The sequence below is a fragment of the Delphinus delphis genome, chromosome 3, assembly GCF_949987515.2.
Source record: "Delphinus delphis chromosome 3, mDelDel1.2, whole genome shotgun sequence".
Classification (NCBI taxonomy): Eukaryota; Metazoa; Chordata; class Mammalia; order Artiodactyla; family Delphinidae; genus Delphinus; species Delphinus delphis.
In genome coordinates, this window is record NC_082685.1 from 100,854,014 (window position 1) to 100,872,719 (window position 18,706).

Below are 18,706 nucleotides of genomic sequence, written 5' to 3' on the forward strand. Positions count from 1 at the left end.
ATTCTTAGAAAAGACAAAAAAAAGTAAGAAAGAACTGGGCCCTTAAATCACCCCAAGAGGGTGGGCGTGGCCAGGCTGTAGATGGGGACAAAGAGAACAAAGGGAAATCCTCACTCTTTCTGCTGTTTCCCAGGATGGGAAGAATGCAGGTTTCACAGAGCCCAAAACTTTCCCTAGAAACTAATTTCCCTCTAGGGAAAAATATGAAATGGTAAATGTACAGCTTTGTAAGATAAATGAATAAAAACAACCCATTCTTTCAGAAAAAACTGAATACTTTTTGGTTTTTAGAAGAAAAATATTAAAATATTATGAAAATATAAAAAGTCAAAACCATCTTGAAAAATAGAGCTTCTCTGCCAATTCACAGAATCAAATATACAAACAAAGGAAGTTGTGGTCACCATATTTTGACATGAGGCTTTGATAACAAAAACAACTCTCCACATTCCTGATCTCAACTGCAACCCAGTTTAAACCAAATCTAAGTGTAAGAGACTTGGAGAGGGTTTTAGGGACAGACTGTGGCTCAGGGAATGGTAAGGTCAAAAACAAGTGTGGTCCCTATATAGATGGCAGGAAAATTCAACCAGGGTGGGGGGAGGCAGGGAGACGTGCTGTATATGTGAGCATGTTTGTGTGTGTCCGTGTGTGTGTATCCAGAAATTTACATATATATGTAAATAAAATTTTATATATGTATATATATATACACACACATATATATATATATATATATATATATATAAAATTCCGAAGATTTGGCATCCACTACTTTACCACCATCACCTCCACCACCAAGTATAGGACGTCACCTGAATCCTGCCCAAGGCAAGCATGAGGAGTGCTCAGAAATAGAAGAGGTCAAGGATTCCTGTGGTACATATGACTTGGCCAATAAAAAAAAATTGTGTTTGGTTATTACTCTACCAAATGTCATACCACTAGCTGAACGCAGCGTCATCAAAATATCCTACTTTTGCTGTGAGCAATTAATTCTAATTTTATTCTATCGAATATGGCAAAAGATGATGAAAATCACACATTCATCAGTTACTTATGTCAAATTACATATTGAAGGCTTGCTGTAAATGGTGAAGCTTTTCAAGATCTGTTAACTCTATAAACTAACCCGACCTCCCCCTCAAAAAAAGTGTCTTTACATTATCTCAAACTCATTAGGCCCCATCAATAAGAAAAAGCCTACTTACCACTTCAGCAGCAAAATCTTCTGGTTCATGCAAAATTATTGGAAGATTGCTAATAAAGCCAATTTCTCCATTTGCAATGTCTGGAGTAACCACTAAAGAAATATTTCGGATTTTTCCAAATCTAGGACTTATGGGTGGGATTGGGGGAACTATATTCACCAACTCCAGATCTTCCAACTATAATAAACAAAAAAACCCATAAAAATGGAAAGAAAAGACATTTTTAAGAAAAATGTTAAAGTCTTAATTGCATGGGAAAACAAAATAAGCATGGGTAAGGCCACCAATAACTTGGCAACTTCCTTCTTCATTCACCATCTGATTCAACCTCCCACACTGGCTTCTTGAGCTCTTTCTGATCCTCAATTATTATTATTCCCCAGGGTTCTTCCTAAGACCTTTATCTTATAATTCCATACCCTCTCCATAATAACCTCTGGATCTCTCCTTCAAGTTCCAAATCTTTATAACCAACTGCCACTGAATATGACATAAACATCACAGAGACACCTTGCAGATAGAACGTGCCAAAGAGAAATCACTATCTCTGCTCCATGTCCTCTAACCACTATTTTCACCAATATCACCATCCGCTTTTCCTCCTTGTTGCCTATACCCAACTACCTTGATGTAAAGCCAAATATTGGCGAGTTGCCCACATTTCCCTCCTCTCTTCCACTGACCCACACCTCCAATCAAATCACCCACTCCCCTTCTCTGCCAGAGAAAATTCACGATCAGAAGACCATTCAGAACTCCAAATGTGACTTAATATGTCTTTATGTTTAAAGAAATGTGACACATGTATAACATATAATGTCCCTGTGATTAATGAACATGACCTTCAGAGTAACTTTCACAGTTTCTCCTCATGTAGAATGGCCTCCTTCCATCATCTCACAAGTCAAAATGTACTCGCTCTTAAAGACTAGTTAAATATCCCTCTCTCCCATGAAGATTTCCTTGGATTCTCCAGCCCTCTTTCTTCTACCTCTTCCTGAACTTCTACTGCTACACTCACTAAACGTGGAAATTAACATTAAACTTCACATATTGCTTGCTTATCAGCATTTTGTGTGTTCTAGACTTTTACTTCCCAACAGGACTATAAACCTCTTGTGTGTCTGTGTCTTTCTCAGTATTTTCCTGCAACATGACATTAAGTACAGCAGCTACACAATAGACTTGTTGATTTATCCCTACAAGACAAAATGAGCTCTATAAGAATCCTGATATATCAAAACTTTCAACATCTTAATATTCTAACTTTTCAAAATCCAACTTATCAATCCTCACAGTGTTCACATGAGTATAGGCATAGACAATCATTACAGGACTGCAAAAAGCATAGAGATTTTAAGTTAAAAAGCAACTGTGAACTTAACAGGGCATTATGGATTGCCCACTCTTCAGAGCCCTCTGTTAGGCTTTGTAATGTGGAAACAATGATACTAAGTAACCACCTGTAGAGACTGGTGATTTAAGTTGATATTGTGGACACCTGTGGACAAGGACTGTACTGATCCTGCACATACGCTCACATTTTGTGATGAACAATACATATTTTAAGGGTAAAAGTGAATGCCTTTTTAAATGTAACACACTTTGCTTTGAAAATAATATACAGGAGAAGAATATCAAAAATTCCATGACTGGTAAATAGTCACTCAGGTAAAAGAAAAAAAAAGAAATCAGACTGACCAATTTTGCTAAATACTGGTATGTGGACTAAGTCAAGTAAAATATAACATGCGGTTCTTTAGGATACTGCATTTACTTTATAAAATAAATGAAACATAAAGATACATAGTTAAAACCACGTAAGTATAACTGTCATTCCTTCTAGAGAAAAAGAATATACATACCCATATATATGTAGTTATCTTTAAAAATAGCACAAGAAACTAAAAATATATATTTGAATGGCATATAAATATAAAGTGTGCATTGGATGGAGGTGAAGACTTTTTAAAATACACTGGTCTTGTGTGAGTTAGCACGTGTTTGTGAATGAACACTCTCATTCTCATGCATTCACAAAGAGTTAAACTGATAATACTGTTGAACATATCAAGTAAAATAATGATTTATTTTTACTTCAAAACTTTTCAAAAAGAAAGGAAGAAAATTCATATTCTACTTACATTTATCAAAACAGTTACAGAATTAATTCTAAATATAGTATTTTTGGAAAATATAGATAAAGAAGATATAGAAGGCTACGGAATGAACTGATCAAAAGAAAAATGCTAATTTCCCATGGCTTATTTCCTAGTCTCTAAGCCTTTTTGTCTGGGTTCCTTAAGCATCTGCTAAATCAAACTACTCCATTCATAAAGAGTCGTTCTTTGCTTCCAGACAGTTTGCAACTGAGACAGCACATTAGTAACCCCATGCCTGCCAAAAACGGTATCCCAGACTAACGTATTTTAGCTGAGAGGCTTACTGAAGAATGAGGAGCTCATGTCTCAGATTCTCCTTTCTTCAGCCTCATTCAGCTTTCCATGCAGAGTCTGATGCCTCCTATTCTTGAGTTGCTCATCCATTACGTACTATACAAACTACACAACCTTCTAATTCCAACTAGCCTTCCAGAACCTACAGCTGTTTTGAACTTTAAGGAATTGTGTCAGTGACTAATAATGACCTTTTGTCCTAAAGCATTAAATTGACTGTCTGCACTGTAAGACCTTTGTTTTTCAACTGAATACAGAGATAGATAAAAAATTGAGTCTGGAATTAGTGGTGCAAACAGATTGCTAACCTGGGATCACCAAAATTCAGATATTACATGCTTCTTCAAGCTTTTCCTTTCTTTTCAAGTGTTGTCTAAAATAAATTCTGTCATATTCATATAGAATGCTGAAATAAAATAGTTAGAATAATATCTGACCGATTGAAGGTTCTTAATAAAGTTTTGTTTACAAAAGGATTCTCTGCAGCGACTTGGATAGAGATACTGGATATTTTCAAGAGACTGAAAGCTTAATATAAAGGTTACTAATATTGGCATAGATATACGGGGTCTCTATCCACAGTAAAAACTGGTTTTGAGGCAGAGTAAAAAGAGATATCAGAAATGTAAAACAGAAAAGTTCTCTACAACTCAAAATCAATCCTTCTGCATCATCAGTTCTCAAACTCATGTCATGTCACTGCAACTACTACAGGAATTCCAGGATGCCCAGGCCTCCATGAAAGCAAAAGCAACTGTGTGAAACCTTTGCTTCATTTCACTTGTTTTAATAATTTGTTTCTTATATGAGTTTTGACCTATGCAGGATAGGAGACAGAGGGAGAACTGAATACTGAGGTTCTAGGGACAAAAGCCTTAAACATATATGCTATGAATTGAATGTTTGTATCCCCAGACCCAGAATTCATATGTTGAAACCCTAATGCCCAATTTGATGGTATTTGGAGATGGGACCTTTGAGAGGTGATCAGGTCAGGAGGGTAGATCTCTCATGATAGATCAATGCCCTTATAAGGAGAGACACCAAAGAGCTTGCATCCTCTCTCTCTCTCTCCACCATGTGAGGACAAAAAGCAAAGACATCAGTCTGAAAACCAGGAAGAGGGCTCTCCCCAAAACCCCACCATGCCGGCATTCTTACCGCAGACTTCCCAGATTCCAGAACTGTGAGAAGTAAATGTCCGTTGTTTAAGCCACCCAGTCTGTGGTAGTCTTTATAGCAGCCCGAACTGACCAAGACAATGTCTACTAATAAGAATGCTCTGAATACAGAGGACACCAACCACAGAGAAGGCAAAGGAGAGCACTGATGCCAAAAAAAAAAAAAAAAAAACCACAAAAACCCACAATAAACTCTGACACTCCTCTCAGCAAGTTATTTAAATCTCCCAGAGGCACCTGAGAATTCCTAAGTTTGGGAAATGCTACCCTAATTGCAAACTGGTGAAATTAGTATGTATTTCCATATATTAAAAGGACCAACTTTAAAAAGTAAGTTATGACATGTTTTTTAGAAGGTCAAACTTAAAGCTTTTTAAAATTTTCTAAATATCTCTCTAAATGTGCTCTGATGGCAGCATTCTAATTGCCTTAACTTCTTGCTCAATGGGGTCAGGGCCATGGGCTTGACCACTTGCTCAATTCCACTTCACAGACCCAGATCCCCCACCATTTGGCCAGTCACCTCATAAGAGCATTCCACAAGCTGCAGGGGGAATGGAAACAACTGTGAATGACACCATGTTCTGTTCACCCATCACCCCAAGAAGAGAATTCAAGGGTCCTCCATAAAAGTGGGTTATCCTCATAGACAGAAGGATGCATCGTATCATAATTTCCCCATTTCGAGGAGACACAATAGAATAATAATAATAGTTATAATAATAAAGGTGAAAAGCAGATCTCCCACCACAAAGCTTTTGGAATGCTGACAAAAGGTCTCCCTATATGTAGGCATATTGCAAAAAGGCATCCCTACGTACCGACAAATCATATATCCCCATAACGGGCCACTCACTAGACACCTCCACTAGGAGTCCGCAATTAATGCACAAACCATACAAGCGTGAGCAGTGACTTAGCCCAAAAAAAAGACAAAAGTCTTCAAAATAAAAGGGCCCACCCCACCAAGTGCTAAGCAAGGTACGACACAGCCCTGAGAAATTCAGAATGCCAAGATTTAAAAAAAAGCTTTCAGAGATAAAGAGCAAGTTAACCTAAAGGTAAATTATTTCTTTCCCCTCAAATTTCTAATCGCAACTCTGGAAGCTAAAAGGCAATACCTTTCAAGTTCTGAAGAAGAAGTTACTTTAATCTAGAAATTCTACGAAGCCAGTTATCAATGTATGAAATTTCACTTTCAGTGCTCAAAGACTCAAAAAGTTTACCTTGCACATACTTTTTCTGCACATGTATTTGAGGATAGATATATTTCAACAAAACTAAAACACAGGGCTTCCCTGGTGGCGCAGTGGTTGAGAGTCCGCCTGCCGATACAGGGGACACGGGTTCGTGCCCCGGCCCGGGAGGATCCCACGTGCCACGGAGAGGCTGGGCCCGTGAGCCACGGCCGCTGGGCCTGCGCATCCGGGGCCTGTGCTCCGCAACGGGAGAGGCCACAGCAGTGAGAGGCCCGCGTACCGCAAAAAAAAAAAACTAAAACACAATCCAAGAAGTAAAAGGTAAGAAATCAAGAAAACTGAGGAGTTCAGAAAAAAACAGTCCCAAGTAGCAGGCGTGAAGCAAGTGAAGAAAGCAGTTGGTACAGCTAAACTCAGCATTCAACACATCTAAGACAGGTGGAAGACCTAATTTGGTAAGAATGGCATATAAAAAAGAGCAAGGCTTCCCTGGTGGTGCAGTGGTTACGAATCCGCCTGCCAATGCAGGGGACACGGGTTCAAGCCCTCGTCTGGGAAGATCCCACATGCCGCAGAGCAACTAAGCCCGTGTGCCACAACTACTGAGCCCGCATGCCACAACTACTACTGAAGCCCGTGTGCCTAGAGAGCGTGCTCCACAACAAGAGAAGCTACCGCAATGAGAAGCCCGCACACTGCAAGGAAGAGTAGCCCCCACTCGCCGCAACCAGAGAAAGCCCGCGTGCAGCAACGAAAACCCAGTGCAGCCAAAAATAAATAAATAAATAAAAGGAAAGCAATAATAAAGTATAAAACAAAGTCTAGGCGAAAATATGAAACAAATTTAAATGCAGTACTATTCAAAGAAATTAATGGAATATGAGATTTCATTTCATATATATTCCACTTAGCAAAATGTATGGTGACATAGATCATACATTCTTTCTTCATTGATCTATTCATACTATCTGATTCTGCATTAAATTTATTTACATAACCAAAATTTGATAAGCACCCTTTATTGCTTTCTAATTTTCAAAATCAACCAATACCAACCATATGGAAAACATAACCATGGTAGCATAAATAAGTACAGATGTTTCAAACTTTGGCAATAAAAATATGCTCTGGTTAATAAAAGTTAAGAAATAAAAGAGATAAGATGGAGAAATATAGGGCCCTTATTTCTTCTTACTAAGTAGATAGAAGTCCATAGATTCTATCTACAGTTAATAGATTTTTTAGTATACTATTTAAAGTTATATACACAATTTCTCTCATATTGCTTTTTTTATTTCTGGAATGCTTTCCCTGCAGCATCCATCATGAAAAACATATTTATTCTACAAACTATATTCCTACGTCAAATTTTCCTAAATCAACTCAAAAGAATGGCTCACTCTCTCCTGGCCCTCCCCTACTCACAGTTCATGAATTTCTCCATTACATCATCCATTATATTCTGACCTACATTTCATGTCTGATCTACTTTTATTATCACATGATTAAAACAGACTTTAGTATAATCCTTGTTTTATTCATCCTTATATGTGTTGGGGCAGACAGGCTCTCTTTGGACTCCCTACATAACTTCTAGTAAGCAACAGAATCCAAAATATAAATGAAGGCAAAATAATGACTGGTTAACTCTCTCACACAGATAAGCACACTTGTAGTTTAACCAAAGTTGAGATTATTTTAATCATTCAAATACCTGTACTAGGAAGTGGGCCCCATTTTGAAGGAATGCATCATTTCTTAGTGGTAATTTTACAGTGACTTGGGTTTTTTGTTCTGGAAAAATGAGGCTGCTTCTCCTGGATATATTTAAGATGCCATCTTTTGCTCGCAAAGGGTCCACATCTCCAGCAGGAATATAAAGTGCAGAATAAAACATATTCACATCTCCTTTAGTTCCTCCTAGTCTTTTAAAACTCAAGGATAAATATCGTTCACGTGGGCTACTTTCAATCTTCTGGTTTTCCATAGGAAAAAATGTTATTAGGCCATAAACATCATCACTATCCTGAATGTAGAACAAAAGCTGCAGATAAAGGAATAAAATATTAAAGTGCAGAATTCTCACATCTGAGATTACCAAACGGTTTATTTTCTAGGCTATTTTGAATTTTAATATTTACTTATGTATCACATCTAAAAATGATTACTCTCATAGGTAATAGAGTAACAGATGAATCAAAAACACATTTGAAAACTCTGTGGAATTTTTTTAAGAGCAAACTTTTTATTTACAGAGGGACAACCTTCAGCAAGGGAAGTAACCACCATTTCTAAAACCAGTGCTCTTCCTGTCACATCAAACTAAACATAAATGTGCTTTGTGTGGTCAAGTTCTTCAGCTGTTCTATGACACAGAAATATTCCCACAAGTAAAGCATAATAAGAGATCTACCTCTGCTGGTTCGCTCACTTCTGCACCTCCTCGTATTGTATGAGGGAGAATCTTAAGTAGGTAAGCTTCTGCCTCTTCTGGAAGATCATCATCAACCACAGTAAGAGGAATTGATGCCAACATCTGCCCTTGTGCAAAATGGAGAACTCCAGAACTTGGTCTGATATCTGCTGTTACCGGTGAAGGATCACTGCTATTCCGTGTCAATACCCAGTTCACAGAAATATTCCCATGAGTGCCACCATTTCTAACCACTGTAATTTCTTCAAATCTAGAATTAAAAAAATATATATATGGTCATATAATACACTCTATTTCCCTTAAAATGGGCATTTTCAATGTCAAGGTGGCCACCAGACACTGGTAAAAGCAGAATCCAAATCATAAAGAATGACTGTTTTTAATTTGAAGGAGTAGATATGTAGATGTGCCCTAGGAAACTACCATAATGTGAATTAACTTGCATATTTAAATATGTGATTTAAATATCACTCCCAAAATAGAAAAAAAAACAGTGAAACCATGGTCAAGGAAATGACACATACACTTAACAGTTCAGCACTGTGTCCAACACCACAAATATTAAATCTTGGAATAACATATTAAAATAATTGCAGCAATACAACATTTAAAATAAACCCTACCTTGATGTTGTATCTTCATCAATTATAACTGTCTTTTCAAACAAGATACTGCTGAATGAGAGGACACCATAAGGTTTGTCATTTGGCTTAATGGTGACTTGTACAACAGAAGGGACTAATAGCACAGCATCTCCCTGTAAGGTATCTTTTAGTAACATAACATGAAATGATTCAGCAATCTCTGGTATGGCATCATCAATTATTTGAAATTTCAGGTGTGATTCATAAATAAAAGGTGGAAAAACAATAGTTGTGTTTGGCTGAAGATCAATGAAGTCTAAATTTTGCTGGGCGTGTGCTGTTGAATTCCCAGTTATAACAACATAATTGATCGAAATTTCATATTCATCAGATCCAATCATATTTCCCTTGTCATCTTTTCCACGAACCACTGGAATTGTGAGTATGTGGTCTTCCTCAGGTACCAAATAAACACTCTGAACGAATCTCACAGGACTGTCATTTTTCTTAATGATGATCTCAACTGAGCTCCTGGAGGTGTTGATTTCAGCTCCTCCTTCTACACTTTTCAGCTGAATCAAAAATATTTCATCATTTTCTGGTACCTGTCAGAGAAATATAAACAGTGGTAAAACATCAATAACCAAAACACCTGCAAAAAAACCAAAGTGTGAAAAGTCCCTCTGTTTCAATGCAATTACATAGAAATAAAAAAATCTTTACCTGAAGGGAGTAGATAAAGAGGCTTGTTCAGTGTCTATTTACTAAAATATTTTCCAAAGGTAAACAACATATTTTAGATAAAGCAATGATAAGAACAAGTAAGCAAGTATCAGTATAATGGCTTTCAACCTTGATCAATCTTTAGATAACTAAAGATCTGACAGTAAAAACTAGTTTCATCAGGTGGGTAGGGTCAGAAGCAGCATTCAAGGTCTGATAATAGATAAGAATCTGGAAAACTACATTAACATCACATACAAATTGTTAGTTTTCAATCATGTCAAATTATTCTTGCTTCTCTCTAAACAGTTTCTATCTCAAGATTTAAACATATGATACCAATCACATGATTTTCAAAATACATATCATGTCTCTCTAGAGAACAAGCTACAAGAGTCACTATTAGGCAAAATGATGACACTGTTAAAATGAAACTTTTTAAAAATAAATAAATAAATAAATAAATTTATTCATTTATGGCTGTGTTGGGTCCTTGTTGCTGTGCGCAGGCTTTCTCTAGTTGCGGCGAGCGGGGGCTACTCTTCATTGCGGTGCATAAGCTTCTCATTGCAGTGGCTTCTCTAGTTGCAGTTCACGGGCTACAGGCGTGCACGGGCTTCAGTAGTTGTGGCTCACAGGCTCTAGAGCACAGGCTCAGTAGTTGTGGCGCATGGGCATAGCTGCTCTGAGGCATGTGGGATCTTCCTGGACCAGGGCTCGAATCCGTGACGCCTGGATTGGCAGGCGGGTTCTTAACCACTACATCACTAGGGAAGTCCCGAAACTTTTTTTTTTTTAACTACACAGAAATCCTAGGACTTATCTCTACTGTGCTATTTGAGTTTTTACTTCATTATAAATGATTGAAAGTGAAAAAATATATAGTTTTACCTCCATCAATAGAAATATAAAAAGTAAAGCTATTTATCTCAAAAAAGAAAATGTAATGATTTGATTGATGATCTTTTCCCCCCAACTTTATTGAGGAATAATCGACAAATATAACTAATATATTTAAGGGGTACAACATGATGATTTGATATACATATACATTGTGATTACAAAGATCAAGATATTAACACATCTATCACCTTACATAGTTAACTCTGTGTGTGTGTGTGTGTGTGTGTGTGTGTGTGTGTGGAGAGAATACCTAAATCCTACTCTCAGTAACTTTTAAGTATACAACACCATACTATTAACTATAGTCACCATGCTGTATAGTAGATCCTCAGAAGATGATCTTTTAAATTTATAATTAAAATGTATAATTAATCATTGCCCCCAAATTATAACCTGTTAAATGTTCCAGGATCTATAGACAAAAGGTTTTTGTTAGCTTTCACAACCAGATGAATTAAGAGTTATCAATGCTATCTAATATTTCATTTTTTCAAGAGAAATACTTTTTTCTAATAATGTCTTCTAATTCATTTTTCTTCTCTTGTGATTTGGTTTCATGATTTTTTTTGTGGGAAGGTAGGGGGATAAATTCCCAGCTATTCCCTTTTTTTCTGATAATACTACTAAGTAATACTACTAATAATAATACTAAGATTATTTTATTAAAAGTCATGTTTTCTTTTGGTTAGCTCATGGGGGACATCCTTGTACATATTGTTCAAATTCATTCTTTCCTTACCAGTTAAACTAGCTGTGTCATGTATCTCAATCCTTGGTAGCTTCAATGTGAAATTAAAAATAACAAAAGCCTTCCTATGAATGTAAACATTTAAAATATCTAAAAAAAATGAATATCATATGCAACCAAATTTTCTTTGCTTTTATAGTAAAATATTTATGCTGGGTAAGTAGTACCGTACCTGCTCAAAACTGAAATCACGAGCAAAATCAATCATCAAGGTTTACAAAATGCTTAAATGTTTGTATTAAGTGTGGTTGTCAGTTACATGCAAGTTCATCACCTTTTAGATACACAACTTCATGTGAATTAAATAAGATAAATATTAACAAGATATATTCAAAAGAGATATTTATAGCTAAGGCATAATTGGCCATAATACACTAACTTCACATAGGACTATGTTGAATAATTTTAAATCCTGAACATAATTTAATACTTGACATAATATTCTCTAACATGTCTGTAACACAGAGAGAGGCCTTGTCCCTTTTAAGCACTTAACACATCCTACCTCGTCATCGAGAACTGTCAAGTTATAAACTACTGTTCCACTGCCAGGAGGAACAGTGATGTTCCCTTTAACTGGACTTAAATCTTCTTCAGGTGGGTTTGGGCCACCCTCTACCTGCAAGGAAACACAGTGCCATCAATAAACATGAAATATTTCAGAAGAATAAGAAAGCATTATTGTGATATCAGCTGACATATTTAGTTAAAAATGTTTTGCAAGAGGAATGATACTTTAAAAAAAATTTTTAATAAACAAATATATCCTGGTACTTCCACCAAAAAGAAAAAAAAAAGAATAAGAAGAAGAATGATACTAACCTATATTAAGTCTGCCCTTCTAACTGATAGTCAAGGCCTGTAATATAATTACAGATCTTGACTATAATTACATTAAACTACATGGTTTCTAAGAGCTTTCTCTTTTTTTCTCAACCGTACTATTAAACCTGACAAAAAACTTATAAGTACTTTTTCTGGAGCGGAATGTATTCACAATTAGTGTACTCTCTTAAGTAACGGAATCAAATACCAGTTCCACCACTGGCGGTGTAACCTTGGACAAGGTATTTAATAACTCTGTCCAGCTTTTTCCTCATCTTTAACATGAGCGTAATAATGTCCACTTTCCAGGCTAGATATGAATATTTAATAAAATCATATTCCTTTTGAAAAGTATTAAGTACTCTGTGTCTAACCCTTTTTTAGGTACTAAGGATACAGCAGTGAACAAGGCAAACTTTCTACCCACCAGGACCTTACATTTAATGAAAAGGAACAAATGGAAGATAAATAAATGTGTGTCCGATGATGGTAAGTACTATGGAGAAAAAATTTTAAAGGGCATGAGGGAGATTGAGTGCTGGGAAGAGTTGCAGTTTACATGCAGCGATAATCAGTGTAAAGCACTTAGAACAGTATACGGCAATATTAAGTGCTCCACAAATGTTAGCTGTAATTATTTCAACATAACAGAAGGCTCAAGAGCTAATAAAATAACTTCAGACATCCATAGAGAGTTGAAAACACTATAACCTGATGATGCCTCATCATTTCTACAGCCAATTTTCTTCCAAATTCTGGAGTACAACTGCTGTTAACACCATCCATTAAGTATATTTTTTAAAATGGGGAATGTATATGGGGGAAGACTACATATTAAATAATTTTATATAAGCCTAAGGAACCCATGAGCATTTTAAAATTTTATATCCTTGAAAAGATTTATCATAAACGTTCTATGAATTTTATAGAATTAACATTATTGTTCAATTTGTGGTTTATTATTATCCTGTAATCTAAAATGATATGTTGTGTTTCACATAAGCACAGTATATCCAAGAAGCAAGGAAAACAGTTTTATATTAAACATGAAATTTATCAGATGATCAAAGTATTTACTTTTATTTTATTTTCATTAAGAGTCATGCTTATTATACAAAGGACCTTGATTTTAAAAGTACAGCCATCTGGTATGAACTCTGAAGCGTTACCATTTAAAATGATTTCAGAGTAAACTTACCTCAAAAGTCACACTGACCATCCCATAGGTTCCTTTTTCTCTGATGAGAGTAAGAGGCACAGTTTCATTTCTGCCCGGGGGCTCACTCACTGTGATTGAGAAAGGCTATTGGAAGAGCAAAGACCATTAGGTGCTGATCACTCAGAGACAGGAGCTCATGCAAACTGTTACCTTAGAAATCCTAATTTTCCACAGACAAATCAATCTACATTGTGCTCTAAAAATGTGGGGTTTCCTAGCATTCACTAACTGTAGCTAATAACGCTTAAAAGGTTAAAATAATAGTATAAAGGGAACATAAAACTAGTCAGGCAAAAGACGTAGGTTCTTGTCCTGCTTCCAGCAACAAGCAGCTGTTCCGCTGAGGAATCTTAAAGATTATCTCATTGAAAGATGATGAACTCAAATGCTCCCAGGGGCCCAGGAGGTCACAGAAATGAGTTGTGCCTCCAAGCCAGGGCAGCTCATTGGGACTACGGTTCAGCCTTGCTCCCAACCACTGTTCCCTCCTCATTGGTCAGTTAGCCACTGAAAACAGACATCTGCTAATGACTTTTTCAGGACATGATCACTGAGGGGAAGAAAAAGCCAGAACTTCAAATGTTGCACAGTGTTGGCATGGCAGGGTAGAAGAGATGAGTGGGCAGGTACACGCTAGCTAAGGCCGCAGGTGACACTAAGTCTCAGTATCCCCATCCATCAACAGGAATAGGAATGCCTGTCTCAAACAGTTGCGATGAGGTGTCAATAATGCACGTCTAAGTGCTTATCCTAGTACATGTCACACAGTGAGGACCCAGCAAATGTTGGCTATAATTGTTATCATCATCATCGTTACCTTCATCATCGATATAATCATCATGCAGTCTGGAAAACAAAGCCAGCCTATGTAGTAACGACTGTGAGCTCAACAGTTACTTAGTTTAATTTTAATCACACAGGGCAGGTGCCTAGTCAGAGGCTTCCTGGCAGCTCTGAGATCACAACACTCAGGGACCTAGGACAAATGCTAGAGACTAGGACTCACTCCCAGCGGCTAAGATATTTAATTTAATGTCAAAAGAAAGAAGGAAAGAAACCTTTAAACAAGTCAGTATGAGGTGCGGGATGAAAGTTGGGAGTGAGTGTAGAGGAAAAGAAGTAGGGAGAAAAATTAAGCAATTAAGGGAGCCTAGTTCATAATTAACTAAAAATTCCAGATCATTCAAATAGAAGCGATTGATTAATTAATTAATTTTTGTAAATGTTGATATAATGGAAGTTACAAAACGTCTACTACCTTGGCATTATTCACATATCCATTTTAATAAAGATACTGCAACTATAAAGATCATATTTATCTAAAGCTCACCTTGTTTCAAAGATAATTCAAGGTGCTAAGAAAATGACACACAATACACCAACTGAAGTAGCAATCTAAATTGGAAAATAAATAAAAAGCTGGGGAGTGTCACATTACCTTTTAATAATGATAATTAATAACATGATTCAAAAAGACTCCACACCAGGAAGTTTATTGTAGACTAAAACTTACTTGCAATATCCAATTTTACTTGAGATAAATTTCCTTTTATTTCAGAGCTGAAAACAATTTCTCTCAAAGGTGGGGGGGACCTGTGTTGTGTGTTTTTTTCTAAAGAACAAAACCCTCTGAACACAGGACTGGCCAGGGACACAGGAATTTGGTGATAAAGGAGAAAAAAATGAACTGCTGAGCAAAACTGAGGAAGATGACATGGAGTTTTAACCTTCAAGAAATAGTAATTAATAGGAAAATCTCAGGGTAGGGAATAAATATAGAATAACTATATTTAACAGCTATAACATCTGCTATTCAATTGTAAGTTTACTATAGGTTTTTTCAGTGTTCTTTCAATATATTTTTCTTGTCTAGAATCACTCTAAACTTTCAGAGGAGGCTAAGAGACAATGCTTTTTGAAGTGCCAGTTGGGGACATCAAGCACAAGGAACTGTGTTACATCTGCTACAGACTGAATGTTTGTGTCCCCCCAAAATTCATGTTCAAATCCTAACCCCCAAAGTGATGTTATTAGGAGTTGGGGCCTTTGGGAGGGGAGTAGGTCATGAGAGCAGAGCCCTCATGAATGGGATTAGTATGTTTATAAAAGAGACCCCAGAGACCTCTCTTGCCCCTTCCACCACATGAAAACACAGCAAAAAGACAGCCGTCTATGAACCAGGAAGTCAGCCTGCACCAAACACCAAATCTGCTAAAGCCCCGATCTTGGACTTCTCAGCCTCCATAACTGTAATAAATTTCTGTTGTTTTTAAGCCACCCAGTCTATGGTATTTTGTTATAGCAGACCAAACTGACAAGGACAACATGTGAGTTAGAGACCACCAGAGGAGGTAAACAAATGAGTCAGGTGAAATGATCAGCAGAAAGAGATTAGGGCAAGAGATGACCACGATCATAGGGGTCCCCTCATTTCACAGAAATCTTAGGTAAAACAAAAGGACAGTCTACAGAATGTGGAATACAGATGGAGTTAGACCAAATTTTATTTATATATCAAAAGACAGGATGATTCTAGGTAGCATAGAAAGTAATCACAAAATTTAATAGACGGTTATCTAAGCAACCACAAGATTCATCAAATTATAACCATAGGGCTTCCCTGGTGGCACAGTGGTTGAGAGTCTGCCTGGCGATGCAGGGGACACGAGTTCATGCCCCGGTCCAGGAAGATCCCACATGCCACGGAGCAGCTGGGCCCGTGAGCCATGGCCACTGAGCCTGCGCGCCCGGAGCCTGTGCTCCGCAAAGGGAGAGGCCACGACAGTGAGAGGCCCGCATACCGAAAAAAAAAAAAAAAATTATAACCATACCATATTAAATGAAATAATTCCAAATGCATTGTCATTTGACAATATTGTCACAGTAACAGTCCTTGGCCATCCAAGCTTCACATTTGCTGAAGGTTTCTAAAATAAAAGCCCAAAAGTAAATTAAGCAATTAAACATAAGAGGAAAAAAGAGATTATTTTAAAAGGATTTTGGTCTTTATGTAATCATTCAGAATATGAATAAAAATACAAGTATATTTTTAATGCACAGATTAAGAAAATACATTAAAACTAAGTCAACGTGGTTAAGTTCTAAACAAGAATTCTTCAAAAGAGTTTTGAAAACCATTAATCACTATTAAAATATAAATTGTTATAAATATAAATAATCACTGGCTAGTAATATATTCTAATTTCATTACCAATATAACAGAGAATTAAGTAACAGTATGAAATTCTATTCATATGTGATTTTTTCTTACACTATAGAAGGTACTGAAACTTAAGAATTAGTTATTCCATAAATCATAGAACCAAATTAAAGCTAAAATATTAAAGCAATTTTTCTAATAAATATGGGAAGAGTTTGCTACATTTCTATTAACATTCAATAGCAGCATAAAGAAATACGAAAAAAGAGTGTCTTACAAAAGTAATACATGACTGCTTCAAGTGCCATTTTCACAAAAATTTTAATCACACCAACCCAGTCATTCCAAAAAAATTCTCAGTTCACTTCAGAAAAATTAAGTAGAGCAGTGTTAGCCATCACTGCCTCAGCCATAAAGGACAATTAAACCTTAGGCTAGTCAAGCATTTTTCCCAGGGGCGCTCCAAATTTATTCTAAGGCACAGGGACCTCCCACTGCCAAGCCTGCTTTTTGTACCCTTCTCCTTTGAACTCAGAAGTCACGGTCATTCTTTGTGCATCTGGTAGCAGAAGAGGGATAAAAGAGAAAAGGGCCAAAGGGAAGACAAGGTTTTCCTGAGCATCTGTCATGGCAATTCCTAAATAAGCTGAATTAATCCAAAAACTAGCTGTAGAATCTTCTAAACAAGATTGTCTGAGGAATAACCAGACCATGGAATTGCCAAAGAGACTGTCAGTTCTGGCTTCTATGAAAACCACCACCAGGCACTTAAATTGGCTCATCTCTAGAGAAAATGATTTTTAAGCATTGTAAGATTTTTATGAGTTTAAGCTTACTGGGGAAAAAAGGACTTACCTGTAAAATTAGGTGAAAAATAAAAGTTTCATCCGGCTCCGGTAAATCATCATCACATACTGCTATGTACACTGTCCTATTTGTTTCTCCAACAGGTATAAAAGCTGCAGCATATGTGTCAAAAAAGTCACCGGTGTCATCTCCATACAGCTATCAAATGCAAAACACAGTTCTTACATAACACAGCGTCAGGACAAGCAAAATTGATGCTAATTAGAGCAATTAACAGGCAAAACAAACATGAATCATCAAATGACACTGATGTTTATAAACGGGATGTGGAAAAACAAAACGAATATCTAACAACCAAAAAAAATCACCTTAAAAAAAGCATTATAAGAAGAAATGATTCTATATAAAAACATCTGTTTACGCTCTAGAAGGTAAAGGAATCATTAGATTCCTCACAGAAAAGTAATAATTATAAAGGAAAGTAATGATGTGAAATTTTTTTCTCTGCCTCTTGATTGATGTGAAGTGGATTACAGCAAACCTAACAGGGAAGACAAATTGTAGTTAAAACTCTCCCAAAGAAGAGGTGTAAGTAGCCAAAATACATCAGGAAAATCAATTATTTCCCTAGCAGTTTTAAAGAAACTACTCTTTCCAAAACTTTAAACCTGAAGTTTTATTTATATTCTCCCACAACACCAATAAGGACCCAATTCTTTTAGCATACCAAGTTATTAGTCATTATAAATTTTTCCTCAAAACTTTTTAAGACCTCATTCTGTAACATCAGCATTGCTAAGATTCTCACGGGAGCAATAATTATGAAATTATAATGGAGCAACTTCTTGTGCAAATCCAAATGAGATTTCTTCTGCCAAAGAACCCAAAATGAGTAACTTAGCTACTAGAAAAAAAAAAACCATTTAGTATAAACTAAAAATGAAGGATGTCTATAGGGATATTGTAGTCAATTTCTAGTTCTCATTTACAAAATAATGTTAGTTTTAAATACTTGAAAAATCCAAGTAAGTTGTTAAGGGTGTTGGAAAACTTGTTCTCACACCTTAATATAAAAAGTGACACAAAAAGTGGCACAGTCTCTTTAGAAAGTATTAAATATCAAGAGACACTGATACAAATAAAGAGTAAAACCACAGTAATCCAACCCAAAAAATCATTTAACAATCCAAAATATACAAAAATTGATATGTACGTAAACAGTTTCATCAGAGCAATATTTACAACAGCAAAAATTG

General features: G+C 36.3%; 1 protein-coding gene across 1 annotated transcript in view; it reads right to left on the reverse strand.

Moving 5' to 3' along the window:
• ADGRV1 (adhesion G protein-coupled receptor V1) overlaps nucleotides 1–18,706 on the reverse strand; it is a 565,763-nt gene that overhangs the window by 505,311 nt on the left and 41,746 nt on the right. Inside the window, exons 3-10 of the mRNA XM_060009164.1 lie at nucleotides 17,499–17,648; nucleotides 16,315–16,410; nucleotides 13,463–13,567; nucleotides 11,945–12,058; nucleotides 9,105–9,670; nucleotides 8,461–8,731; nucleotides 7,762–8,091; nucleotides 1,212–1,388 (exon numbers count right to left, since the gene is read on the reverse strand). Coding sequence (XP_059865147.1) covers nucleotides 1,212–1,388; nucleotides 7,762–8,091; nucleotides 8,461–8,731; nucleotides 9,105–9,670; nucleotides 11,945–12,058; nucleotides 13,463–13,567; nucleotides 16,315–16,410; nucleotides 17,499–17,648 — 1,809 coding nt within the window. The remainder of the gene's footprint in view (nucleotides 1–1,211; nucleotides 1,389–7,761; nucleotides 8,092–8,460; nucleotides 8,732–9,104; nucleotides 9,671–11,944; nucleotides 12,059–13,462; nucleotides 13,568–16,314; nucleotides 16,411–17,498; nucleotides 17,649–18,706) is intronic.